The following is a 27149-nucleotide window of genomic DNA, read 5'->3' on the forward strand; positions in this document are numbered from 1 at the left end:
AAGTAGTAACTGGCAGACCTGAGATTCAAACCCAGGCAGTGTGACTCTACATTTAGTATTATATTCATCATCAAAGATTTTTTCAGGAATGCAGCCAAAGCACTTTATGAAACACGTATTAACTTACTTATCATTCGATGTCAACCTTGATATTATTTTATTAATTTGCTTTATTTTAGGAAGGAAAGTCTAGGAGTTAAAGCCTTTTTATCTAAACTTTTATACTTATGGATATAATTTCCTTATGGATATAATTTCCCCTAATATGCTTTTCTATGTAAAGCACAAAGATAGGAGTCTCTTTAAAAAAAAAAAAAAAAATAGCCAGAAAAAGAGGGCTTACAGATAAGACTGTCCAACAAACAGTAACATTTATTCAAACAAAAGTGGAGGACAGAGTTACAGAGGACAGAGTGCAGTGGGGCTGGGAATATTAATTTTCCAAATGTGTCCTCAATCTGCTGCAATTTATTTTTACAATCAGCCTGTTACCCCAAAATGTTACTTTGAAGGCTTGGTGATGGGGTAGTTTGGTGGGATGTTCAGATAACATTAACAGGAAGTTCATTTTAAGAAAGGCAAAATTTTGAAGAAAAGTTATAGATTTATATTATTTCTCAAAGGCATAATGATTAAATATTTATTTTCAGAAGCTGAATAGACTAGTAGAAGCCTACAGAACTGATGTGAAAGCCTGTTGATTTGAATTATTAAGGGAGAAGAAAGTATGACTTTGAAGTCCACTATCTGTTCCATATATAACTTACTCAGCTTCTGTGCTATTTTCCCACTACCACTCCTTACAAGATTCAGATTATCTTACACATGTATTTGAATGTGCATGTAAAAACCTGCCCTCAGGTAAGACTGAACCCTTGACTTTTACTCTTGGACGGAATTCAATCTTATCTAGCCCCTTCATCCTTTGGAAAATTTTTTCAAATGTCCAAACCATGCATAATCTTAGATTCTGCTTCTTTATTGAGTCCCATTGTAAGCTGTCAAAATATTTGGAGTCATCACATCTCAGCAGTTAGCAAGAGTGTTGCTGAAAACATAAAATGCCAGCCCCAACCCTTGGGCACCAAGGTCCATAACTCTGAGCAGCGATATCCAATGAAGGGTTTAGAAATGGTATTTCTCTGTTCTATTTTATTCAGAAACCAAATGAGTCTTTCTGATCCTTTATTGCATGGAATATTTTCATGTTAATAGTGTTGGCTCTTTCTGATGTAGACCCAGGGGGTGCTAGGACTCCTGTGGTCCCCCCATTGAGACCATCTGTGTTGTGGCCTGGTGACAACATTTCAAAAGGTAGAGCAAGCCCCCATCTGTACAGTCCGCTCCTAACCACTGTGCAAAGTACACAAGCACTGCTCTGAACGCTTTGGCTTCCACCTGACTTTCCCACAGAGGATCTTGGGAGGTGCTGAGCCTGAATAGACCCTGAGTGGGAAGAATGAAAGTCCCGTCCTGGGCATGAAAGAAGATCCTCTGTTAGCAGTCTTTTTGCAAGCCCCCCTTGGTGTCATAGCACATTTCAAAATCACAGTTTTTTGATCTACTGTTTCTCACATTTCACAATTGGCAGACATTTTGAGAATTCCGCAATTCATTACCAAAAGGTAAATTTGTAACAGGTAATTGAAATCCTGTGAATATTTGAGTCCTAGGAATATGACTCAATGAATATAGATAGGAGTCCAATGAATACAGGACTCAAATACTTGGAAAAACATTCCCTCAAAAAGCAACAGGAAACAATTCTACTTAATGAGCAATTCTGAGCACAGTTTGCTGGCCGGCAGTTTTAGATGGCTATTAAAATCTCAATCAAGTTTTCTTTCAAAATCTTAATTATAATCTCTCCATATGAACTCAAGCAAAATAGTATTGAAATGAACCTGTTACGTGCGGGGCTGATCATTTTAAATGTTTATTTAATATCAGTATTTATAATTCATGACAGTATTAGAATATTCAAGTGAATTCAAATTCCTCATATCTGAAAGAAAACTAAACCCCTATTTAATAAACATTGATTGAACCCAAACTTACATGTAGCAGACTTTGTTGTTTGTCTAATCAATGTTAACTGTCCATCTTCCTCACAGAGTCTTGATTTTGTTCAGTTATCACCCTTCTCTATTATAGCCACAGTCTTCAGGGAATCATGGCCATCCTTAGCCTCAAAGGATGAATGATTTGTCAAGTCCTGGTGGCTCCATCTGTTACTAACTTATGCCTGGGCATGAGTTGAAATTGTGCTCAAGGAAGATGAGGAGATCTTTGCTAGGAATGGTGCCTCCAAACATGGGTTCTTGCTTTTATCCTTCTGCTAGACATCATCATCGTTGCATGTGATTTCCAGAACAAGGGTGGTCATTGTGCAATCACGAGAGGAGCCAGCCAAGAGCAGAGCAAACACATATTATGTCAGGGTGGAAAGAGAAGAGAGATCTGGATCTCTGATCTGTTGTTCAGATACTGAATTAGTCATTTTTTGAGCCATCCTAATGGCACTCCCTGTGTGTGACATAATAAATTTTCCTTATTGTTTAAATGGTTAAGTTATGAAGTTTTCCATTATGTATAGAAAAAGCAATCTAATTGATACAAAGAATATGGCCTTGATCTCGATGACGGTAGGGTAGAGAGTAGAAGGAAAATCTCATGGAAGTGGATGTTATTGATACGGCACACAACTTAAAAGGATAGAGCTATGTTTCACAAGCAAACTTAAATAGAGTGCAGACTGGGGAATAAGACTGAAAGAAGGAACAGGAAAAAGAGCTTTACAGGTAGCATGACAATATAATTTATCATCCCAACTATTATGCTTTGGAATGTGAAATGAAAGCTTAGTAATATTGATATCAAAACAACAGGAATAAACCAGGACTGACCTAGGCAAACCAGGACACATGGTTGACCCAATTACAGACCAAAGGAGACATAAATAAAGCCTTGGAGGAGGAAAAGTATAGGATGTCCTTGAGAAACAGTAAATGGCCCAATTTGGCTTGAGTGTAGACTAGATATGAGGACTGGTGGGTGATTATCTTGGAACAGTTATGTAAATTTCTTGAGATCCAAGTGAGAAGTTAGTACTTCATTTTGTCCACAGTGGGAGGCTATGCAATTTCTGGGCAGGGGAGAGGTATGACCAGACCTCTGCTTTGGGAAAATCAATCCAGAAGCAGAGGAGACTAGCAAGAGGGGGAGAAGTCCGGTAAGTCACTATTACAGTAATGCTTCCAGGTCATGATCCGGGCTTACAGCAGTGGAAAAGCAAAGGGACACATGCCAATAATGAGGAGAGGAGAGCAGAAGGAAAGAAAGGCTTAAGGATATATTTTGAGATCTCCTACAACTGGAGAATGGAAAAGAGAAGCAAACGAAGGACATGGAGCAGGAGTGTCAGCGAGATGTAAGAAAATGATCACATCAACTAGCCCAGGAGAGGAGACAATTTCAAGGAAGGGTGGGAAGGTGATCCTTGAACAGAGCTTCGGTGTTTCAAAGAAGTGGAAGAAGTGAATGTCCAAGCAAGAAGGTTGTTGGTTGGTGACCTCCAAGACAAGGCTTAACAGTGATGAAAGCATAAAACTTTTTCACGTTTCCTTTGCCTTTCAGAAAATCTTGTTAGTTGAATCAGTGCAGCAATTCCCCAAACAGTTCAACCTTAAAAGACCTGACAGTGGGTTCAACTGAAATAATGAAATCAATTCGGTGAGTAGCAGGTGGGGCTCTGACACAGATTACAGGTGTGTCATCCCACTTCATTGTCAGCTCTGCATCACCCCCTTCACAAAGCCGGAGTCACTTAAATACTTCTATCCCTTTTGTCCCCAGACTAAGCTCAGATCTACCTGATCTCTGAAAACCGTGACCTTAGGCAGGAGGGATTGACACAACTATAGCCCAAGGTCTGTGATTCAGTATCAAATCTCTGTTGCTGATTCAGGTGGAAGTAGAAATACAATTCCTACTTTGGGCCTGATTTCCACTAGCTGATCTCTGTTCCTGAGGCTCTGCTTTGGTCACCTAATCAACACCCTTAGTCCCTCTAAGGATGAGACTACCTGTCCCCATCTGTCTTCCAGGCATTGGAGTTCTTTTGCTTAACTCCATACAGCGGCAACAGATTTTCCTAACACCCACTGGCTCCTACATTCCCCAGACCTCTGTTGTGTCCAATACCATGCTACTACTCCCCACTGGCCTCCCTGACACACTTTCCCAGAATACCTGTCTTCTGTAGCTTTTCCTTCCATAGCCCATGTTCTGTGGCAGGAGAAGATGCCCAGAGTACCTTCGAAGGAAGTCTACCCTTCTGTGTCCATTCCTCAGTTTCTATGCTCCAGCTCTTCCTGACTTAATCTATCCCATTGGGTTACACAGTGGGTCTCTCCCTTACCTGATACATGGTAATAGGTTTTTGTATCCAATCTCACCTTTGCAAAGGGCATCCACGCAAGAGGGAGCACTTGTAAATTGGTACCAGAAGAAAACAGATTCTGCCCTATCCTCATCCATTAACAAAAATCATGGCGTGTGATTCATGTACTTGGAAATGTACAGGAAGCAGAGAGAAGCACTGATCCATGAACACAGATGCATTCAAGGTTGCAGCAGTATTGCGGTGCCAATATTTGCAGTACGAATAAAGTTGTCAACAATGATATTTTGGTGACAATGCTTGAAATAAAAGCACAAACACAGCCCATGCATAATGTCAAATAGTAAAGTGTTAAGTTCTCCGGATGTGTACCTAATCTGATCTGATGCCTCTGGTAACTGAACACAAAAACAGACATAAGCTTCTCTTGTATTTTCTTGGAAAAAAGATTGGCTGGAACCCAAGAACATGAACATAATCAATATCTTTCATAAAATGAAGGAAGAGAGGAATGCTTCCCTATTTCTAAGACACCTGGGCCCAAGCTCTACCACACCAACAAAGAATAAATAATATGTCTTCTTGAGGACAGTGATGGACATCATATGTTAACGTCTGTCACTTTCTTACACAATTTTCCCACTGCATTTGTGAGATCCTTTCTATTGTTTAACCTCCACGTCTAGCAAGTTGCCTAGCATATAACAGATATCCACTAAGAGTTGTGTGAATGAATGAGGAATGAAGGAAAGAAGAAAAAAGGGAAGGAGGGAAGGGAGGGAGGGAAGGAGGAAGGAAGGAAGGAAGGAAGGAAGGAAGGAAGGAAGGAAGGAAGGAAGGAAGGAAGGAAGGTATATATGACTATGATAGAACTGCAGTCTTTAAGGCACTTGCTGCCACTATTCATGCTGAAGATAAGACATAATCCTATTATTTAAAAAAAAAACAAAAACAAGAATGCCTAACAGGTGCCATGAATAACCTTTCCCCACAGCTTCTTTAACATACACAAAGAGTTAGCAAAAGGAAGAGTCAATGGGGGAGAATCCACCAAAGCCATGAATCTTTCCCTCCCATAGCTAGACAATATGGAAAGGAAATCTGTAAAATGCCCTGTTCCAAGTTTAAGTTTCAAAAGTATTCTAATATTTTCATATCCCCCCCTCTTTCCTAACCTTGAAAAAAAAAGTATTTTATTTAAAATGGTGTTTTGGGTGCCTGGATGGCTCAGTCAGTTAAGCATACGACTTCTGATTTCGGCTCAGATCATGATCTCACAGTTTGTGGGTTTGAGCCCCCCATCAGGCTCTGTGCTGACAGTGCAGATCCTGCTTGGGATTCTCTCTCCCCCTCTCTGTCGGCGCCTCCCCTGCTCGTGCTCTCTCTCTGTCTCTCTCAAAATAAATAAATAAACATGAAAAATATTAAAAAGAACAAAATGGTGTTTTAAAAATCATATTGTAAATAGTTACAGTAAACCAAGGGTTTGTTAATTTGAGAAAACACCTTCAAAAATCTCTTCAGGTGTGTCTTCTCAAGGACAGATCAAAATGATGCATATCAGTCCAACAGTTTTCCCTTCACTTAGAGGAAAAAGTAGACTAGGAAATGACTAAGTTTCTCTAAAATAACAGGGGCAAAAAAGGCTATATTTGTACCCTGTGAATACAGTTGACACTAGCCTTGAGCACTTGGCTACTGATCACTCAAAAAATGGCTGGGCAATTTGAGATGTGCAGTAAGTATAAAATACGCACTGGATTCAAAGACTGTACAAAAAGCCATGGGAAATAATTTATTGGTAAACTGTTATATTGGTTACCTTTGAATAGTTTGGATATATAAGGTTAAGTAATATATATTATTAAAATTAATTTCAACTATTTTTAATTTTTAATATTTAAAATTGTGAATTTAAAATTTAAAATTTAAATATTTATATTTAAATTTAAATTTAATATTTAAAATTTAATATTTAAAATCCACTATAAAACTTAAAATATGGTTTGCATTATATTTCTATTGGATACTATGGAGCTAAGTTCTACTTTAATATCCCTTGGCCCATCATTATTGCAGATGGCTCACCAAATCCTGGGTTTTCAGAGGAACCAGAGCAGAGGGAAGAGCTACACAGGCATCATGGGTACAGATTTTTAAGCTTTTACTTACCATACATATCTAATTGATCTTGTAAGGTAGAAATATAAAGTTAAATATGAGCAGAGCTTTCAGAAAACTTTCTATCATGTTTCTTTATTACAGTGTCTTAATCTTTAAAAGATAAAATGGTCTATGACACAGGTTCCACTAAACAACCGAGCATACATTTGTCGATGGATTAATACATGTGAAACTCTAGTTGTTGTATGGGTATTTTAGTGAAACTGTCCTGTCGTTTATCATGTTCCTGGATTAGATCCAGCTCTGACATGTCAATCACATCTGCAACAACCCATTTACTATCCGTTATATTCCTATGTATTCTAATTAAAACAAACAGATCAAAGGAATCAACTCACAAAATTTGTATCCTTTATTTTTTCTACCTTCCTTTCTGAAAGCAATGTTACTATTCTTTCTATGAACATGTGCTAATATATCTACAATTTGGTTTTTCTTGGCCCATGATTTTTTGCTGATCAACTAGGATTCTTAAGTAACCTTTTTATAGACCCAGCTATTTAAATGCAGCAAGTTCAATAAACTGTTCTTTTTTAAAACTTTTTTTAATGTTTATTTATTTTTGAGAGACAGAGAGAGACAAAATGTGAGCAGGGAGGGGTAGAGAGAGAGAGAAAGACAAAGAATCTGAAGAGGCTCCAGGCTCTGAGCTGTCAGCACAGAGCCTGACGTGGGGCTCGGACTCACAAGCTGTGAGATCATGACCTGAGCCAAAGTCGGACGCTTAACCGACTGAGCCACCCTGGCGCCCCTCAATAAACTGTTCTAAGTGAACCAATTCTTCCTTTATCTAGTTCCTCACCTTGACATTATTTAAGCATACCTTCTTCCTAGTATGTTTTTAATCAGGTTAGTTTCCCTATAAGTGGCTAATGCTCGCAGATAATTTGCTAAGGAAGGGATGGCTAATCCTCTGATAGGGAATTGTTTTCTGCATAGAGAGAGCTCTTACAGAACATTGACATCAATATAGTATATACATTTACTGTAACAGATGAAGCTTTTGGAAAGTACCTGTAAATCAGTCTTACAAACCAGTAACCAAAAATAACAAATGATAAGAGGATAGTGGAAGGGCAAGAATGCTCTTTCAAAATGCCTGTGCAAAACTCAATCAAAACTACCTCTGATGCTATAAGCTACAAAATAGGTCATAAATATAACTTTGAACAAAGGTTGTAAAATCTTTTGATGGCCCCAAACTTTTGTTTATCAAAAGCAAAAGGAGAAAAGCAGAAATGAGTTTAAATTCCTCTAAGGTCTACAAAGCCCAAGTCTCAACTATGAATTCCTGACTCTTATTTCCTGGCACAGAGAGACAGACAGTAAAGGTTTGCTGAAGAGAGGAAGGAAGGAAGGAAGGAAGGAAGGAAGGAAGGAAGGAAGGAAGGAAGGAAGGAAGGAAGGAAGGAAGGAAAGGAAAGGAAAGGAAAGGAAAGGAAAGGAAAGGAAAGGAAAGGAAAGGAAAGGAAAGGAGAGAGTGGGAGGAAGAGAGAGAGGTACGGGAAAAATGAAAAGAGGCTTGGACTGGTTGAATCACAAACAAAATAGCTGCCATCTGAATGAACGGTGTTAGCTATGACAAATGTAGGATCTGACTGGGACACTTGTGTACCTGACATTATGGCCATGCCTCAGTGTCAGTGTTTCCTTACCATTCCACACATTCATATACAGACAATCTTTATGGTTTTGCTAATACTTTAATATATTAAAAAATCTTTATTCATATCACATATCCAATAGTATGACAGCTTTCTCTTTTATCGTACTATGAGAATCCACAACCCTCACATTTACATTTTCATCATTTCTGTTTATCTGGGATCCTACATTAATTAAGAATAACTTGAGGGGCATCTGGGTGGAGCAGTTGGTAAAGTGCCTGATTCCTGATTTCGGCTCAGGTCATGATCTCATGGTTCATGAGATGGAGCCCCTCACTGGGCTCTGTGCTGACAGCACAGACCTGCTTGGGATTCTCTCTCTCTCTCTCTCTCTCTCTCTCTCTCTCTCCCCCACCTCCCCAAAATAAATAATAAAATAAAATCAAAAAAATAATTTGGGAAAAGCAGAATCTAAAAAAGGAGATATGAAAAAAAAGTTTCATTTCATCTCCTTCCTATTTAACTTGCTTACTGGTCTAGCTCTTTTCTCTAATTCAAAACACCCACAAGACATACATTTTTCTGCTTGTTTATTTCAATCCAATATTATCTTGATTCACTAGTTGAATATGCTTATATTTTTAGAACTACCTCATGTTACTTTACAATGCTACATTTTCAGTTGGCATCTCAGCTACTTGATGTTCATACGGAATTTTTATCTCATCCCCTAAGCATCCTTTTCTCCATCAGTGATGGTTCATTATTGTATTCAAACTTGTTCCAATTACACATAAATTATTGCTCTTTTCACTTGTTCCTAACTCTTTCCTTCTACAAACTCCTTACACAATCAAAAGGACTAAAGGGAAGAAAAACTCCCCCATGATCCCCCCAATACATCACTTGCATGTCACTGGAGGGTGGTAGAAAAAGAATGGGTTTTAGGGGTGCCTGGGTGGCTCAGTTGGTTAAATGTCGGACTTCAGCTCAGGTCATGATCTCACAGCTGATGAGTTTGAGCCCTGCTTTGGGATCTGTGCTGACAGCTTGGAGCCTGGGGCCTGCTTTGAATTCTGTCTGTCTGTCTCTCTCTCTTTCTCTCTGCCCCTCCCCTGCTCATGCTCTGTCTCTCTCAAAAATGAATATTAAAAAAAAATTTTTTTTAAAGAATGGGTTTTGGAACCAGGAAGACTTTCTGGTTTCAAATTACGTAACTTTAATGCAAATCACTTAAGGTTTTTTGAATCTCAGTTTCTTCTTTTGCAAAAGCATGATAATAATGCAAAATGATAAAACTGTTGTGAAAATTAAATTAGCTTCTCCCAAAATTACCATGCACAAAAGCACTAGCTTTTATACCATGAGCACCTACTAAAAGAAAGCTGAGAATCAATGAGGTCAAGCAACTGGTCCCGTGTTATACAAATTAGTAGGAGATCCAGGATCCAAACCCAGGTAACGTCTGAATCTAAATCTACCTCAATAAATATTAGTTCTCTGCCCTTTCCAACCAAACCCAAACACACCTGCCTCTCAAGGAAGCATCCTGTCAGTGAATTGCTAAAATGCCATGTTCTCAGAGAAGCCTTCTCTATGGCCTAAGTCCAAACTGATTCTTCTCTTCAGTAGGCTACCACAACACTTCTCTAGATATTCATTAATACATTAAACAGTGACTGAGTGCCTCCTAAATCTCGGGCACTCTCCTAGTCCTGGAAGGAGTTTTTGAAATGTTAAAGTTACTTCCACAAGAGCATGGATCCTTGACTGGACTGTAAACTTCCTGAGGTTAGAAGAGCCCTTCTCATTATCTTCACACTTGTTGCCCTTTTCTTTATTTACTGCAATGTACTTTACAAACAAAGGTTGAAAACACCAGGAACAGGCTCTATTCTAAGCTGTGCTACTGTCTGGCTGCAGGACTGTGAGCAAATCTAATTTTTCTGAGCCTGGGTTTTATCATCTCTAAGTGATTATAACCATCTTGCATGATTATTGTGAGCCATCCTGTGGATGACAGAGCTTTACACAAATGTAAGGGGTCATGTTGTTGCTATTGTTGATGTTACATTATTATTAATGAATGCATGAATACCAGAATGAACGATCTGCAGATCACTTCTGTACTCGCAGCTGTAAGGTCCAAAGTTTGGTTCCACACTAAGGCTCTCTTAATTCTATTACCCCATATCTGTTGTTAGACTCTGCTCAGAACTGGTTTCTGAGCTCTGATTACTGCCTGCTGTGAAGGGATCCTGATTTGAGCTGTTGGTGATCCTGATGTGGGCTGCCAACCCTTAGCATTGTAGACTGTGTGGCCTGGAGCCTCATCTCACCACCCTGTTCTGTCCCTCGGTCCCCTGGACTTGCTTATTCTGACCAGCCTGCCCTGTCTCACTCATGTGCCTTCACATGAGGCCTCACCATGTCTTTGCCTCCTCTATTCGGTCCTGCTCTGCCCTACTTTTCAGTGTCCCAGTTCTAGGCTGCCATCTCTTCTGTAACCCTGGGGCAGCACTAGTCTCTGATGACCAAGTGACCCTCTATTAGACCTACTTCCCAGAAGCCTGACTGCCCACAGTCCAAGATGCCATCCTTGCCTTGGCCTTCTCAGTCCTAAATGCACCAACAGCCCCTAGTCCCTGTAATCAACCCATGTCAGGTGCAAGGCCTACCCATCTTCTGACGAGAAAACAAAAAACAAAAACAAAAAAAAACCAACAACAGCCAAATTTTGTGGTCTGTCTGAATCTCCCACCTCTTTTTCCTGCTGCTCAGCTTTTCTAGGCTTGGCCAGTTTCTATATTGCTAAAGCTTGGGCTGCTTTAGCTCCTTATGGTTTATTCTTGCCATGCCATTAACCTGACTGCTTTTACATGCTTCCTTTGCAACCTTTAATGTGTTTCCTCTTTCCAATTCCTTTAAGTTATCCCTTCTAAGTGAATGAAGCCAAGACACTAGCACATTCACATCATAAAATTTATGCAAATCCAATTAATCCAATCAAAGCTTGTTTGTATAAAAGCCTGTCTTATGTGCTCTTTAAAGTCACTTCCCATGAATGGAAATCTTAATTAGATGACTAAATTTAGAAGGATAGAGCATCTTGCAAGAAAACCAAGAACATTTAATCCTTAATACCATAAACTGGAAAATATGAATTTCACCTACCAAGAATAGTATTGTGCGGTTTCACATAAATTTCAATCCATGCTTTCTAAAAGAACCAGAATATCATGCCCTCAAATTTCTAGAGCAACATATAGATGCATAGATTTCACTTCAACTTCCAATTTAAAATTAGGAAATTAAAGATATTTACTACGTAGGTAAGCACACCTGCTATGTAACTTAGAAAATGCAAGTCAAGATGTTCTATTATGGAAGCAAAACATAGCAATAGTAACAAAAATATCCTTGCCATTTTAAATTTTGATTGTGCGTATCAACATAAGCTTTCATAATTGTACTAACTGTCGATCTTTCACCATTGTCCATGTTGCACATAATGATTTAAAGTCATGTAATATGTGTGTCAGAGGGGTAATCTTAATAACTAATTAAAAATGTATTGGGGTACCTGGGTGGCTTAGTCAGTTAAGTGTCCGACTTCGGCTCAGGTCATGATCTCACAGTTTGTGGGTTCGAGCCCTAAGTCAGGCTCTGTGCTGACAGCTCAGAGCCTGGAGCCTCCTTCAGATTCTGTGTGTTCCTCTCTCTCTGCCCCTCCCCTACTCACACTCTGTCTCTCTCTCCTTCAAAAATAAATACACATTAAAAAAATTTTTTTTAATTTATTTCACGGCAGTATTTTTATTTTAAAGTAGGGAAACGTAAGCCCTCTGGAACACACTTGATAGCCAAGATTGATGTGAGGAATATTTCCCTAGATTCCTTAAAACTCTAAAACAATAGTCTAATGTTTTTTCCTAAATTAAAATCAGTCACAGAAGTAGAATTATTTGTAAGACAGGCAGATTTAGATGTCTCATTTTGCAGGTAGCAAAAGTGAGGCTTAGAGTTAGAATGTGTGTCAAAGGTTTACCTCTTCAGGCTGGTAAGGGAGTCTCTGAGAATTATTGTAATGTATTTTCTACTAAGCATCCTTATGTTAAGAACCTAATTACTTCTGTACTACACACCTTTCCATTCCAGACATTCTTGGAGTTCCTTCAACCTGGGAAGGTTTCTCCAGTCTAAATGACTTTGTATATGTATGCTCTTGCCTTTCTCTCACTTCCCTGACTAGCTAACCGTCACTTCCTCTCAGATGTCTCTCATCCTTCCTTCTATCTTCCACCGCCAGGCTCACTGCCAGCTTTTAGGATTAGTATATTTTCACTCTTCACTGACATTGAACTTTGATTTCTTTGAGGACAGGGATCCTTTCCGCCATCTTTGAATATGTAGCGCCCATTACATACACAAAGCCTTGTCCAGGGAGAACTCAGTAAATGTTTTTTTAATGGATAAATGAAGGAATGAATTACTGAATGCCAGGTCATTGTGCTTTAATGTGATTGCTTGCAGGCTATGTCATTTGCACCCATTGGCTAATTGGAAAATCCTAAATTTCAACGAAAAGTATCCATAAACAATAAAATCCTAATTTCATTTTCCCGCTTCCTTCTGAAGTTAATTGAAGTTGTAAGTGATTTGCCTGCCCAAGCAGCATTAAATCGTTCTTTACTCATTAATGTCATTTTCTAAAGTACCACTAATTTTTATCACTCTCTAAGGAAAGAAACTCTTCTCAAAAATAGTTCCATGTATTGAGTCAAATCTTTCAACTCTTAATTTATGATTACTAATGAAAATGTACAGAGTATGATTCAGAGATCTAACTGACAATAAAATCATGACTTATCTCACTTAGAAACTCTGCCAGCTAGCTGAATCCTACACGAGAATATCAAAAATAGTTTCGTAATTTACCATATAGACAAATTTCCTATGTAAAATGTATTGGTCGTTGATTTACAAAACAGAATGGAAGATGATGTGCTCTTTAAATCCACCAATTCATTCTTAAAAAAAGGCAGGAAGGGGGAACATAATGAAATATAGAATGTGTCACACCTGCTGAAGAAAGAACATATACTACATAAATGCTTACATAGTGACAATTTAAAGTTATACAAGTATGTGCTATGGACAATGAAAGACTGAAATGGTGGTTACAGAAGCAAAATACAATGACGTTAAAGATTTTTAAAACAAAATAATAAGTGTTTGATATATTCTTCGTTTAAATTAAATATTTTGGACTATATTTTATATAACTTTGATTAAATTTTTAAAAATGAGTGTACATGGGGAAAATATCTGAAATCAGAGATGACTGGTAAGTAAATTAAAATATTAAGACTTGGGTTTTAGAGAAATAATTTCAACTTTATAGCCTAACTATCTGTGAATGGTTACCGCAAATAATTTTAATTCCTGCTTCTCCAATTCTGTTCTCTTAAAATACATTACTAATTCCTTATATCTACCATTTGAAAGGCATTATGTTAGGCACTATGTGATGAGCAAGAGGCAAAAATATACAAGACATATTTGCAGATCTATAGGAATTTATAATTTTTTGATGGCCAAAATATGTATGTATAATTATAATACATACCTATGTAGTACACTACATTGTGTATGCTACATACAATTGGAAGCATTTTAGTAATCTTCTGATTGCACGACAGCAAATCCAATTAGAAGATGTTGCCTGGAATTCTACTTCAAGGACTGAAACCCAGGTCAGTCTCAACTGGAAAGAAAATGCCATAAACTTTAACACTGTCTGCTGTGGTCATGGGAGGGAGACAGTGTACATCATCATGCAGTGTTTTTGTCTACTTGAAGAAAAGTTTAACTTACTCCCTTTACAGATGAGATGATTGACTACGAGGAGACTTTATACTGACCCCAAGGCTAATGCATTAAAGAAAACACTATGCAGAACTTCTGGTGTATTTGCCAGGGGTGAAAGTACACCTGATTCATTCAGGGGCCGGTGCCATGCCTTAAAAATAGCACATCTCCAGTGAGGTCAAGTGTGAGAGCCAGAATGGCAAAATGGACTCAAATCAATGCCATATGAAGACGAAAACTCGTAAGTCTCAAAAAAACAAGAGTCAAAAAAAGTGAAAAATAACATCATACATTGGGAGAACATCTAGGTTTTTCTACATGGCTTCAAATGTTAAGACGCCTGTGAGCAGACAACTCAGAGAAACAGACTTTATTACATTGTAAGGTAAAGTGTTCTAGTGACACTTGTTTCATACACATAAAAGGCTATCTGAGGAGCCATGAGTCAGTCGGTCTCCTGCCCCAGGTGGAGTTCAAACCCTTCCACACCAGATATCTAATGATACAGAGGTTGGAGAGCTACTTGAGTTTCTCAAGGTCTCAAGGTCAGTAAGCAGCAAAGTTAGGAGCAAAGGCCACAGCCTGTCAGGCCAGTGAGTCTCCCTCCCTCCCTTCTTCCCTCTTTCTCTCTCTCTTTTCTTTCCTTCCTTCTTTCTTTTCTTTTTCTCTTTCTTTCTTTCTTTCTCTCTCTTTCTTTCTTCTTTCATCCATTTTAATTTCAGATCATCATAAAACCTGCATACACAAAATTTATTACCAATCCTACCAATAGCATTCACTCTTTCCAAACAGGAATACATTCATTATTGCTACTGTTCCTTTTATTTCATTTTGCTTTCTCTGCAGCGCCCCATCCCACACCTGCAACTACACTTTTATGGGAAGATGTAAGAGGACAGACTATTATTCAAAAAGGATTTTAAAAGAAAGGTAGATCCCTGTTGATAAGAAGGCATCAAAGGAAGAGTCATGAAAAAAAGTGGGATTTGAGTCACCCAAAGTAAAGGCTGGGAAGTATTTAAGCAAATGGGAATGAAGAGCAGGGAAAATATCATAAAGCACAGCAGAGAACTGATTTCTTAAGTCACTGCTGTTTCGCAGAAAATGGCAGTACAGGATCGGACCCAAAATTTCTACAATCATTTTAGGAGTATTTCTAAGTCCCTTCAAAGAAAAAGGACTTCAAAATATATAAATATATAAAGTCTATGTTCTTCCTTGAAATACACATACTTAATTTTATAAAATAAATGTATATACATACATACACACACACATCACTGAGTATTTCTTCCATGCCTCTAACTAGTTGCCTAACTTAACGTAATGACTCTGCCTTGAGTGCAGTAGATAAGCTATATGTTAATTACATTTAGTGTTATAATTACATTATATTGTGTTATGTTAAAATCACACAATAAGAATTTGGAATCTGTGCATCAAAAATGTGTAGGTTTCGGATGTGAGGGCGATCTGGCTGCGACATCTGTCACCCCATTGATCGCCAGGGTTGATTCAGCTGATCTGGCTGGCTAGGCGGGTGTCCCCTTCCTCCCTCACTGCTCCACATGTGTCCCTCTAGAAGCTCACTCAGTCGAAGAGGACAACCTTCCCCGATAGAGGAGGACCCTTCTTCGGTCATGGGTATATGAGTAGCTGCGCTCCCCTGCTAGAACCTCCAAACAAGCTCTCAAAAATGGGTAGTTTTCTGTTACATCTACTTGTAGCAGGCTTCAAATGTAATTTTACTTTTTGTCTGAAAAGATTTGATGTTAGGAGCACAAAAGAAGACATCATAGAACCAAATGATTTGAGAACTAAGCACTCTTTTCCTTATCTGTTACAACACCTCTTCACTATCGCAGACTTCGTCAACTGTAACTATAATATTCAGTGAAATCTTTTCAGTCAACAGTTTAAAGCCACAAGGAGAAAACTACTGTAATAATCACATACCCTTAATTTCTCTCTCCCAACTGATACTGCTCTGCAGAGCGATTACTTGCAGATGGACTTAGCCCCCCCCCCCCAACCAAGAGATGGCAAAAAAAAAAAAAAAAAAAAAAAAGGTAAGGGGACAAGGACCATCCCTATGTTAAAAACACATATCTGCCATTCTGCTGAGTTATGCCAGTTCCTTACTGGGGGGTCACAGGCTTAGTTGCTTAATCTTTTTGTGCCTCAGTGTCCTCATCTGCAAACTGAGATAACAAGACTGTCTATCTCCAATGACGTGAGGATTAAATTAGTTAATACATGTAAAGTACTTACAGCAATGCCTGATATATACCAATATGACAGCTATTTGTGTAATTCCTCATTAGTTGCATGGCCTAGGGCAAGTCACTTAATTTATCTGGCCATTCATTTGAAAATTAAGAGATCAAACTACATGATCTCTAAGGCTGTTTTCATGACTAAAATATTCCAGCTACAAAGAAGCAGCTCCTAACACTGGATTCACAAATCTTTTCCAAAAATAGAATGGCAGAAAGAACCTGATAGTGTGGCTTGAATAAAGTGTCTACTGGATTCCTGTATCTGTATTCTAGACTTAGCCCCAGGAGAAATAAAAAGGGGACCCCAAATCATCATGTGATTAGGAGCCAGAAAGAAGAAGAAACAAAGGTCTCTTTGTGAAAGACCAAAAGGGTTGTCACGTAGTTTTGACTAAGTCTCTTCATTCAGTTTAGTAACTGAGCGAACCCAACACTGTAAAGGCACTTGTGAAGGAAGAGGTCATTGTCACCAACCCAAAGATATTGTTTTGTTTTTTAATTGGAAATGTCAGGACTTCATTTTAAATTACAAGATGAGGCTCCAGGTGCACTATCTCTATCCAAGACTGCTCAATTTTGGTGTCTGTGAAAACTTGGCATTCTGCTTTGATGAGATCTCTGGAAATATAAGATGCTTCTCAGTGTGAAAAGTGCTTCTGTGCACCCCAGTGTGAGAAAATGCTAACTCTGAAATCTCAATAAAAAGTCTTGATAGAAAAGTACAGTTTTTGCTGGCATGGTTTAAAGCACTCTTTAAAAAGGGGGGATCATCACATGAGAAACACAATACACAATTTACTCAGAATAGAGGTTCTGGTTATATCAACACAAATCCTGCTTCTCTTAGAGAGGAAATGCCACAAGCTATTTTGGTATTACGTAGATATGTCAGGACTACATTTGTATTTAACTGACCTATGATTTCATAAGTCTTTTATTTCACGATACTGCTTTGAAAGATTTGAAGAAGGGAGAGATGAAATTTAATCCTGGTTCTGGGATTTGCAGCCAAGTCAAGTAAACTCTTTTAGCCTTATTTTCAAGGTATACTATACACGGAAGGTGGCCACCAAACATTTGTTCAGGGAAAGAACGAATGAGGAAGATAGGGAGGAAGGAAGTCCTGAGAAGTCACCAGCATTTTACCAGAAAAGTCCCAATCCAAAGAGGCTGCTACAAGTCTTTTTGCTATCTGTATGTTAATTAATAACTGATTTAATTAACATTATGGATATAAAAATGATTTTTTATTGATGAAAGCAATTACTTTTAATTAACATGATGAATGCTAAAAATAGACTCTTTACTGATGAAACTGAATATTTTCAAGCTATGTGGATTGACTAAAATAGTTCCCCAATCTTGAATGAACAAACTATAGGCCTCCAGTGAGGCCTATAACCTATATCCCAATGGCTTATTCTCAGTGCATCTAGAGTCCAGCCATTGGTTTAGGAAGATTTCTGCATGAAGCATGTCATGACAGGGCACAGAATTCCACCTTGTCTGTGCTGAACCTTTCATACAGGGTTTCATACACTTAAAACACCTCAAAGGATAAAAAGCTGCCAGTTCACTAAACTTACAGGACAGGGCATATGGACTACTTTGCCTATTTTAATGAATGGTTATGTAACTACGTGCTCAGCAGAATTTGGTCATTATAACCTCATCATTGTAAACCTCAGTTGGTGCCTGGATACCTTATCTACCAAAAATAACCAAACAGATTGGGTAGGATGAAATTAGCTTGAGTCAGATTATAATACCCTGACTTTGAGATGTTCAAGGCTAGTGATGGAAACATAAATAAAAATAATGCAATATAAAGAAAAATATTAGGTTATTTTAATATTATAATTTGTTAAAGAAGCTAAGGAACCATAGAGGAGAATGCACCTATTTTATCTGTGGGTGTCCAAGAGATTTGCTCAGAACAGGCGGTGCTAGGTCTGAACGGATATTGCAGAATGTTCCATAAAGTTTGTTTTTTGTTTTTGTTTTTGTTTTTTTTAGGGGGGAATGGATGTGGGAGCATTATATAGGTTAGAAGCAAGGGAGATAAAAATTAATCCATGTAAGAAATTCCAAGTTTATTACAGACCATGTATATTTGTGTGTGTGTGTGTGTGTGTGTGTGTGTGTGTGTAATAAGCTTGGAATTTCTTAAATATATTCACTACACACACACACACACACACACACACACACACATTCACTCACACATGTTGTCTCATTGAGAAATGTCCACCAAAACACTGCCTTTAGAATTTTAAACGCACCTGGATGGGAAAAAATCTTTAGGACTCTGTTTTTCACAGCAATAACAATAACAACAACAACAACAACAACAACAACAACAACAACAAAATGGTGGTTTTACTGACAGATTTTCAAACTACATTTGTCATAATAGGACTAAAAACATAACCAGCCTGCTGACTGACAACTGGCATTCTGAGAAATAGTTTCAATAGTACTGAAAATATAACTCCGTTTCACATATTTTAAAATATCTTCCATCTAAAGGATATTCTTTATGATTTTCCAAAGTCTGTTAAAAGGATCCTCCTAACTATAGGTTAAGATCTCTGAGATCAGAACTTGTCTCTTGCATGAATGGGAATGTTGAGCTGTTCTACTGGTCACTCCATTGATTCTAAAAGCCAGTGAAGTTTTGTCTTTGAACATGTTTTTCAACATCCCCTTTTCATATCTGGTTGTACATTAACAAACATATGGATACTGTAAACAGCACATTGATATATAATCTATATGCTTTAACTCACCCCTGCCTTCTGGGAATGCCGCCATTTTATGTTGTGAATCAAATTAGTGGAAAACTGCATGTAGTCAACAGAGCACTGAACTTAAAGTAATAGATTCAGATCCTGGATGTGTCATTTACCAGCTGGAGTAAATTGCCTAAGCTCCCTAGATGTGTTAATGCATATACTTTATGAAAGGGTTAAAGTGAAAAGTAAATGGTTTTTCTCATTCATTCAAAAGAAATGATTATGATGTCATTTTGCTGTGCACTATCAATAAATACTATTAGCATTTATGCTAAAAGAGCAGCTATCAGTTATTGAATGCTTATATTTAATTCTTATAAGGTATCATGTTAAGTATCATTACTTCAATTTCACAGACAAGAAAACGAAGGCTTGAAGCTGTAACTTCACGCATAATATCTGAACTCTTGAAGGTCAGTAATATGCCTTACTCATTATACAAGTTCAAGCAAGAGCATTATACATAGTACATAGTAGGTGCGTTATCACCATTTAAAACTTTTCTAAATAATGTCTTTTTGGGATGATGCAAGTTTAAAAATTAATATGATACAATGCCAACTTAATAGATGGTATCCATATTGCTCCCTGGAAATATTTGTTTTGTAATCATCTCCAGTGACAAACTGGGTATGTAACTCATGTAATCCACTCACATTATGTTTTCCTCATATTGCCTCCAAAGTGTATTCTCACCTATTTGATACTCACAACAGCTGGTAGGAAGAAATGAGTCAACATTTTTCAGATAAGGTAACTGGCTCAGAAAAGCCACAGGATTACCAAGTGATAGGCATTGGCGGGGGGCAAAGAAGACAGGAAGAGAAAAAGGGAGACAGGGATGGGGAGGAGGAGAGGCAGAAGGAAAAGGGGAAGAGAGAGTAGAAGGAGAAGCAGAGGAAAACTAGCTGGTTTTCAGACCAGCTTCAGCCTTTCCCTCAGCATCACCATCTCTTCATCGGTATGCAAAGTGGAGGAGATCTGTGGAAAAAGGGAGACAAAAAGGAATACAGGGAGGGAGGGAAAATATGAATGAATGAATATGAATGAGAATATCTAAGTGAAGCAAGGTCCTAAGAGACATAAGGAGGAGTTTAACCAGATTCATAAACCCTCAAAGTGTGGATCCACCTTTCAGGGAATCTTGGATATCTCTGATAATCTGATAAAGCTATGGAGCCTCTTACTAGGAAAACGTGTGTGTGTGTGTGTTTGTATACAATGTGCATATGTGTATACATAGTATTTATACACAATTTCACTGTGTTCACTGCACCCCAAATCTAGTGGTAGGTCCCATTTTAAAAAAACATTCCTCAGAAATAAGGCCGCCTCAGCCCTCCATACGCCAGGTCTAGAACTGGAGGGTGGTTTCACCTAAATGCAGATGCCTGCAGCACTGTGTCAGTGCATGCTACACAGATAAGAAAGATGGCTTCAGATCAGAATAACAGAAATATCTCTGAATCCCTTCTGCCACCACCCACCTCTCCACAACATTTCAAGCTTCACAGGAAACAAAACAATCTCCTACACCACACATTGAAACCATTATCTACACTGGAACACAAAGCTTCTGATCAAACCAGAAAAGCTGAAATTGAGGATAAATGATTTGAGAAAATGTTGACTCTTCTAGTATTGAATCACTATGACTCAAAATTCTTTAACGATTTGTTTAACGTGTTAAGGTAAAGAACTAGAGGCACGGGCTTCCATGATTCTGGCACTGTCACCGTGGGACTCCTGGTTGGCACTCCAACCTTTTCACTATCCTTCATAAGCTGAAGGTAAAATTAATGAATGGATTTAAATAACTTAACACAGGTCTGATACATAATCCCACTAAACATCCTATTTCTCATTTTTAAGTGGATTTAATGACAGTGCTTGTGTTTAAAGAAAGTACTGCAATAGTGAGCATTAAACGTATCTAGCACAGTTTCTGGTACATAGGAGATATTAGCTAGTGTCAGCTTACTTGAAAAAATAGAGGAGTCATCAAAGGTAGGAATCATTACTTGAGGTCAATAACAGAGTTCTGATTTTTGCTATTCTTGCAATTCAGACACCCCAATTTTTGTGGGTGAGTGGACTGAGCTAGGTGGCCTCTGTCCACGTCTAATATTTCATCAGCCCTGGAATCCACTAACAAATGTATTTTGCTAGGTGCCTTAGATTATCTTGATTAATCATCACAACCTGGAGAGGACTAATGGTAGGTGACACGTATTTAGCTGGGCACTACTCTGACATATATGTTAACCCATTTCATACTCTTAATAATCCTATGAGGCCAATACTCATATTATCTCCATTTTACAGTGGAAGAAACTGAAGCCTAGAAAGACTGGCTCAGGTTCACACAGCAGGAAAGTGGCAGATCTGGGCTTCAAACCCAAACAGTCTGACTCCAGAGTCTGTGATCTTAACCTTTACATGCACTGCCTTCCAAGAGGTAGGCATTTTTATCTCCAGTTTATGAATAAGAAAATTTTGCCCAAGGTCACACATATAGTAAGTGAGAGAAATACAGATAAGAATCTAGACTTGTCTGACATCCATATCCATGCTGCTCCTACACCAGGCCACAGGCATGAGTTCCAGGAGTAGAAATAGGAGCGAGCACTCAAGGTAAGGTTCACAGGAGAAGAGGTCTATGGGAAAGCTTTAGGCACTCTGATCTAACAAGATGGAGCCCTGGATACAGAATGCCTTTCTGTCATCATGTATCTCGGCCACATTTAGTGATGCGATACCCTTGGGATAGCAGCAGTAGCTATATCCCTCGGAACCTCAGAGTCCAAAGGGAGTTTCCTGAGAATGCAGATATAGGAATCAGAGATGCTCCCTAACCCTCAAACCCACCCTGCTCCCTGCTGGATTTTCTCTGCCTTGGTTCTGGCTCTATGAAGAACGCTCTAGCTTTGGTCTTTCTTCAAATTACCCGTGTTGCTTAATGATCTAAGGAGCAATAAATAGCTGCTCATGGCCACTGTATCCAAATTTGGGGAGCAGAAACCATTGTCATCACCAGTTCTTTCAATCAATGAAAAAAATCAAAGGTCACTAATTAAATTTCTATCTATAAATTCCATATGTGGTGCTTTCGCAAATGCTACACAGATCAAACTGAACAGGACATTTTCAAAGAGCTTATACAATATGTCTTTGTAAATGAGCCCAAATTATAGGCATTTTCTGAAAACACAATTAAACTAATATCTCACAACACAAAATAGGCTTGTAGGATAAGAGTTCAAAATTCTTTTTTGGTGTTTTTACTGTCCCCAAAATGTCTTAAAACACCACCCATCAGACAATGTCCCTAGTCCATTCCCAACAGATTGAGAAAAACTTTCAGCCTGCCATTCCAGGACTCACTAATGAGACCCTAGTCTTCCTCTTCAGCCATATAACCTCTGTGTTCCCCACACAACACTCTGAGAAACAAGACAAACCAACTGCTGCTTCAAGAGTACAGCCTGCATTTTCTGCTACCAAGTGGCTGTCCAGGTAGCTGCTTCTGTGATGTCCCAACTCAAACTCCACTCCAGACTCTTCTTCAAGTCACATCTCAAATGCCACCACTTTCTTCATGAAGCCTTTCCCCACCCCTCCAAATAAAAATGATCTTATCTTCTTCTGAACCACCGGAAGTCTTTGTGGCGTGTGTACGTGTGTGTTTGTGTGTGTGTGTGTGTGTGTGTGTGTGTGTGTGTACACACTTCTATTATGGTGATTTATACTATGACCTTGGCATATTTACTTGATTTCCCAAATTAGGCTGTAAACTCCTTAGGAGTTTGGTTTATTTTTGAAGTTCTCTTTATAACCTCTACTCTGCCTTGAAACACAGGAATTCAATAAACATTTACTGAATTATCACTTCATTAATAATGCCAATGATTTACTGATCTCTTATCTCTTATGAAGTATCCACTATGGGCCAGAGGATGACATTCATGTATTACATCTAATTTAATATGCACAATCCTGAGACTTAGGAAGTTGACGCTTAACAAGATTAAACAAAGTTGTTCAAGGTTACACAGCAAGTAGGGTTCCCAACAGTTAACATAGCAGCAGGAAGTACTTTGAATCTGAATCCAAATTTGTTAGATTCCAAACCTGGGCCCCAAAACAATACTACATAAAAATGATAAAACTGAAAATACATATTGCTTTTGATTTTTAGATAAATGAATTTAGCAAGTGTGAAACAAAGCCACTGATTGTGGTAGTGAGGAGAGCTACTTTTCAAATTAATCTAAAGAATTAAAAATGATGTTTGAAGGGTAAAAAAATATACAATATGAAGAAGCTTCATCACTACAGTCCAAGAAATGTAAGAGATGGGGACAGAGACTGTTTGAGGCATTTATTCAGAAGCATGACTTATGAGTAAGCTGAATTTGTATATTATAATAGAAAAGACTCCAGCTGGGGAGTTCAACAAAGTAGGGTTACAATTCTGAGTATGACATTTTTAGCCCTGGTCCTTGGGCAATTAGTTTACCTTTCTAAGCCTCAGTTTTTGCAAATGTTAGGTGACAAGAATAATAATTGCTTTCATAGATAATGCAAATATTAAATGGGTATAAGGTATATAATGCGACAAATCATGGGCATTACTAGTATTATTATTGACAACATCATTTTCACGTAGAGTGACTGTGCCAAGCCAGTATTCTCAAGAGGAATGGAAAGGCAGGACTGCCATTACTATGAGAATGTACTGCTTGGAAAAGCAGAAGGGAAAACAAGGGCCAGCAGCGAAGGTAGCCTCTAAAAGCCAACACTTCCTTCTCTTCAGACTGACCCCCCCAAATTCTTTCTCTTGCAACTAAAGGACGGAACGTCAAAATATGATGGGAATCAAGTGAGATCCTCCCTTTTAAAACCTCTCAATTTTTATTCTCCATGCCTGCCGCATCAGCCCTCTCATCCTCTTTCTGAGAACATGCTCTCTGGAAGCAGTAGAAGTACCATGGCATTTGGTGCCAGTCCCATGGGCATAAAAACACCACACCTCCCATTTTTATTTTCAGCTCCTTCCATTTTATTATCTGATCCTCAGCGTCCTCAAATGTTATTTGGAGAGGAATGCACTGAGGACTAAATGCTATTATGACTCTTCAGTGCCCAGCACAAAGTAGGCACTCAGTAATGACTAATTCCCTTTCTCCTCCTAGTAGGAAATAATCAACATCTTTGGGCCAATACGTTCTTGTCTCTAACTGACACTTGCCACCAAGGATGGGTGGTCAGGATCTGAAGAGTGCTATCTCATTTAAATAAGACACAGAACAGTAATTACCAAGGGAAGCGTTACAGACATTATTGATTATGGTTGCAACCAAACAAGTGACCTAAAAGTGACGGGCTTTTTTCTTAAAAAAACAAAAACAAAAACAAAAAACCCTGAGCTATTTAGTCACCCAGAAAACATGTGCCTGAAAACCCAACATCTGCAGAAAGCAGAAAGAATCCCTCCAATGACTACATTTTCTTTCTTTTTTCAGTTTTTCAAATGGAAGAGAACACAAACATGAAGGTGGATTTCTAGAAAATTACAACACTAAAACAAAACAAAACGTTTTCTGGTGCAAGTCAACTATCATGGTACCTGTGATAAACGAAGTTACTTTGAAGTTATCAAGAAGTTCCTTGGTGGGATTCCATTATGTGTGTTAGGAACTTCCCATTCTTTGGAAAAATATTAAATCATTTCCCCTAAAATCAAAGCAAACATGAATATCCAAACCCAGGATATATCATCGATGTTCTCAACATTCATTGTTAAAATGTACACATTCAGCCACTAAAATAAAACTTCCTTTTCCCTGTCCTCTTCATTTTCCAATTTCCTGTTTGCTATCTATTGAGAGTTGAAAGAGAGAGAGAGAGAGAAGCGGTACCACTGGAAGGAAACCTCCAATACTTTGACAATAACAGAGGAACCATAATGTTTTCTTTAAGAAACACCACCAGTTCTACCAATAACTTTGCACCATATTCACATATGTAAATTATTATGTGATAATCCTTCTAATAATTATACGTGTGTGTGTATATGCGTGTGTGTCCTTATACACACACACACACACACACACACACTCACAGTCCCAAAACCTCCAAGGCATTCTAAGCAAAGCTATCAGAGATAAGGACTTAAGATGCCCAGAGACTAGACTGGAACAGCCTTTAAATGAATCTTGTAATTTGGACACAGCTCCTGCTTTTCAGCAAGCACTGCTGCTGGACCCTTCCACTTAGCAGTTTTCAACATTCTTTTTTAGCTATTTTCAGCTTAGTCCCACTGGCACTTTCATGTGAAAGGGAAGGCGGTGGTAAAACGGGAATACGCGCCCAGACTCAGGAAGCAGGAGTCCCCTCCACACCCCAGCAACTGATGCCCTCTCCTCCCCGCCGGCCCGCCGCTGCTCATCTTCCAGGGGCAATCTCAGAGCAGGCGGCCAGCGGAGCAAGGCCACTGAGTGGAGGAAGTAGAAATTCATCCCCAGGGCTCACCTCCTCCCCAGCCCCGACCCCCCACCCATCACCTCCCACGGCCCCCTTCCCTCTCATCCTCCTCCCCGCCACCCAATACTGCAGCCGCAGCAGGGGGTGCGGGGGTGGCACGTGGGGAGAGGTGCGGGATTCCTTCGCACCCACCCCTGACGCGCCCTAGAAGAATGTCCTCTGGGGAAGGGGCTGCCCACAACTTGGAGGAACTTAGAAGGCAAAGCTGCCGCGCCCCGACCCTCAGCGGGGCCTCCACCCCGAAGGTGAGGGGCGACAGAAGGGAGTCCGACGCCAGGGCGGGCCCCCCAGGGCTTACCACGAGCACGGGGACCCCGGCGGCCAGCGAGTAGAGGAGCACGGGGGGCACGGCGCTGCTGTCCTCCGGGCCCGGGTAGGGCTTGCGGTAGGCGCTGTCGTGGCAGAAGAAGCCCTGCACGTTCACGGTGAACGTGTCGGTGTACTCGAAGTAGTACGCCAGCATCACCGTCCCTGCCATGATCACCATCTGGAAATAGAGCATGCTGCTGGTGAGCGCCGCGGGCAGCAGGGGCATGCACGCCTCCCGGGCCGGGCCGAGCCGAGCGGGCGGCGGACGCGGCGGGCCCCCTCCCGGGTCCGCCGAGGCAGCCACCGGGGGCGCGGCGGCGGGGGCGGCGGGAGGACGAGGCGCGGGAGGAGGGATGGAGTCGCTGGAGGAAGAGGCGGAAGCAGGTCCGGGTTTCGAGGCGCCAGCAGGCTGCAGAGGAGGCGGCTACCCCTAGACGAGCCCCCTCTCCCCTCCCCGCCCCCCGCCCGCCGCAAGCGCCGCCCGCCCGGGCGCGGGGTCGCGCGGGAGGGCGGGGAGTCCCGGGCGCCGGGCAGCGGCCGCAGCGCCCAGCGAGAGACCGTTCGCGATGCAGCAGCGCCGGGTGAAGCCCCCAGGCCCGCCCGGAGGAGGCGGCGTCGGTGGACGGAGCGGCAGAAGTCGGGACAGCGGCACCTGTACCCCTCGGAGGGCGGACGCAGTGGAGCCGGAGAAGCTCCTCGCGGGGGTAAAAACCAAAAAAAAAAAAAAAAAAAAAAAAAAAAAAGATGGGGGAGGGGAGGCAGTAGAGAAGGAGCTTCTAGAAACTCCTTTCTGAGGCAGCAGCTGGGCTGTTTAAGAAACCCGCACAACGCCTGGGAAAATGGTGCGTGGACGCGTCTTCGGAGCGCAAACCCCACCGAAGCTCAAAGTGCCGGATGCCGCGCGGCGAGTTTCAGCCGGCGCTCGCTTGGATTCTTTAACCCCGCGCAGGACACACGCCAAACGGTGGTTTCTAGGCACAATTAGAAAAATGATCTCAGAGCATTTTAGATTCGGAGTTTCTCTGCCTCCCCTCTAGCTTCCTAGGGCTTTGTAATGTAGAAACACAATCATAGTTCGGTAGCTCCCGAAGCATCGTCTTTCGTACAACGGCCCTTTCCTCGTTCATGTATTCTCCACTTGCTCATCTTCCCAGTC

The 27149-nt window shown here is 40.0% G+C and overlaps 1 protein-coding gene across 2 annotated transcripts in view; it reads right to left on the reverse strand.

The window, feature by feature from the left end:
- PLPPR5 (phospholipid phosphatase related 5) overlaps positions 1-26220 on the reverse strand; it is a 124130-nt gene extending 97910 nt beyond the window's left edge. For both annotated transcript variants that reach the window (XM_030327381.1, XM_030327380.1), the window contains exon 1: positions 25983-26220. In XM_030327381.1, coding sequence (XP_030183241.1) covers positions 25983-26219 — 237 coding nt within the window. In that variant the 5' untranslated portion in view covers position 26220. The remainder of the gene's footprint in view (positions 1-25982) is intronic.
- Positions 26221-27149: the final 929 nt, after the last annotated feature.

This window comes from Lynx canadensis, chromosome C1 (assembly GCF_007474595.2).
Source record: "Lynx canadensis isolate LIC74 chromosome C1, mLynCan4.pri.v2, whole genome shotgun sequence".
NCBI lineage: Eukaryota > Metazoa > Chordata > Mammalia > Carnivora > Felidae > Lynx > Lynx canadensis.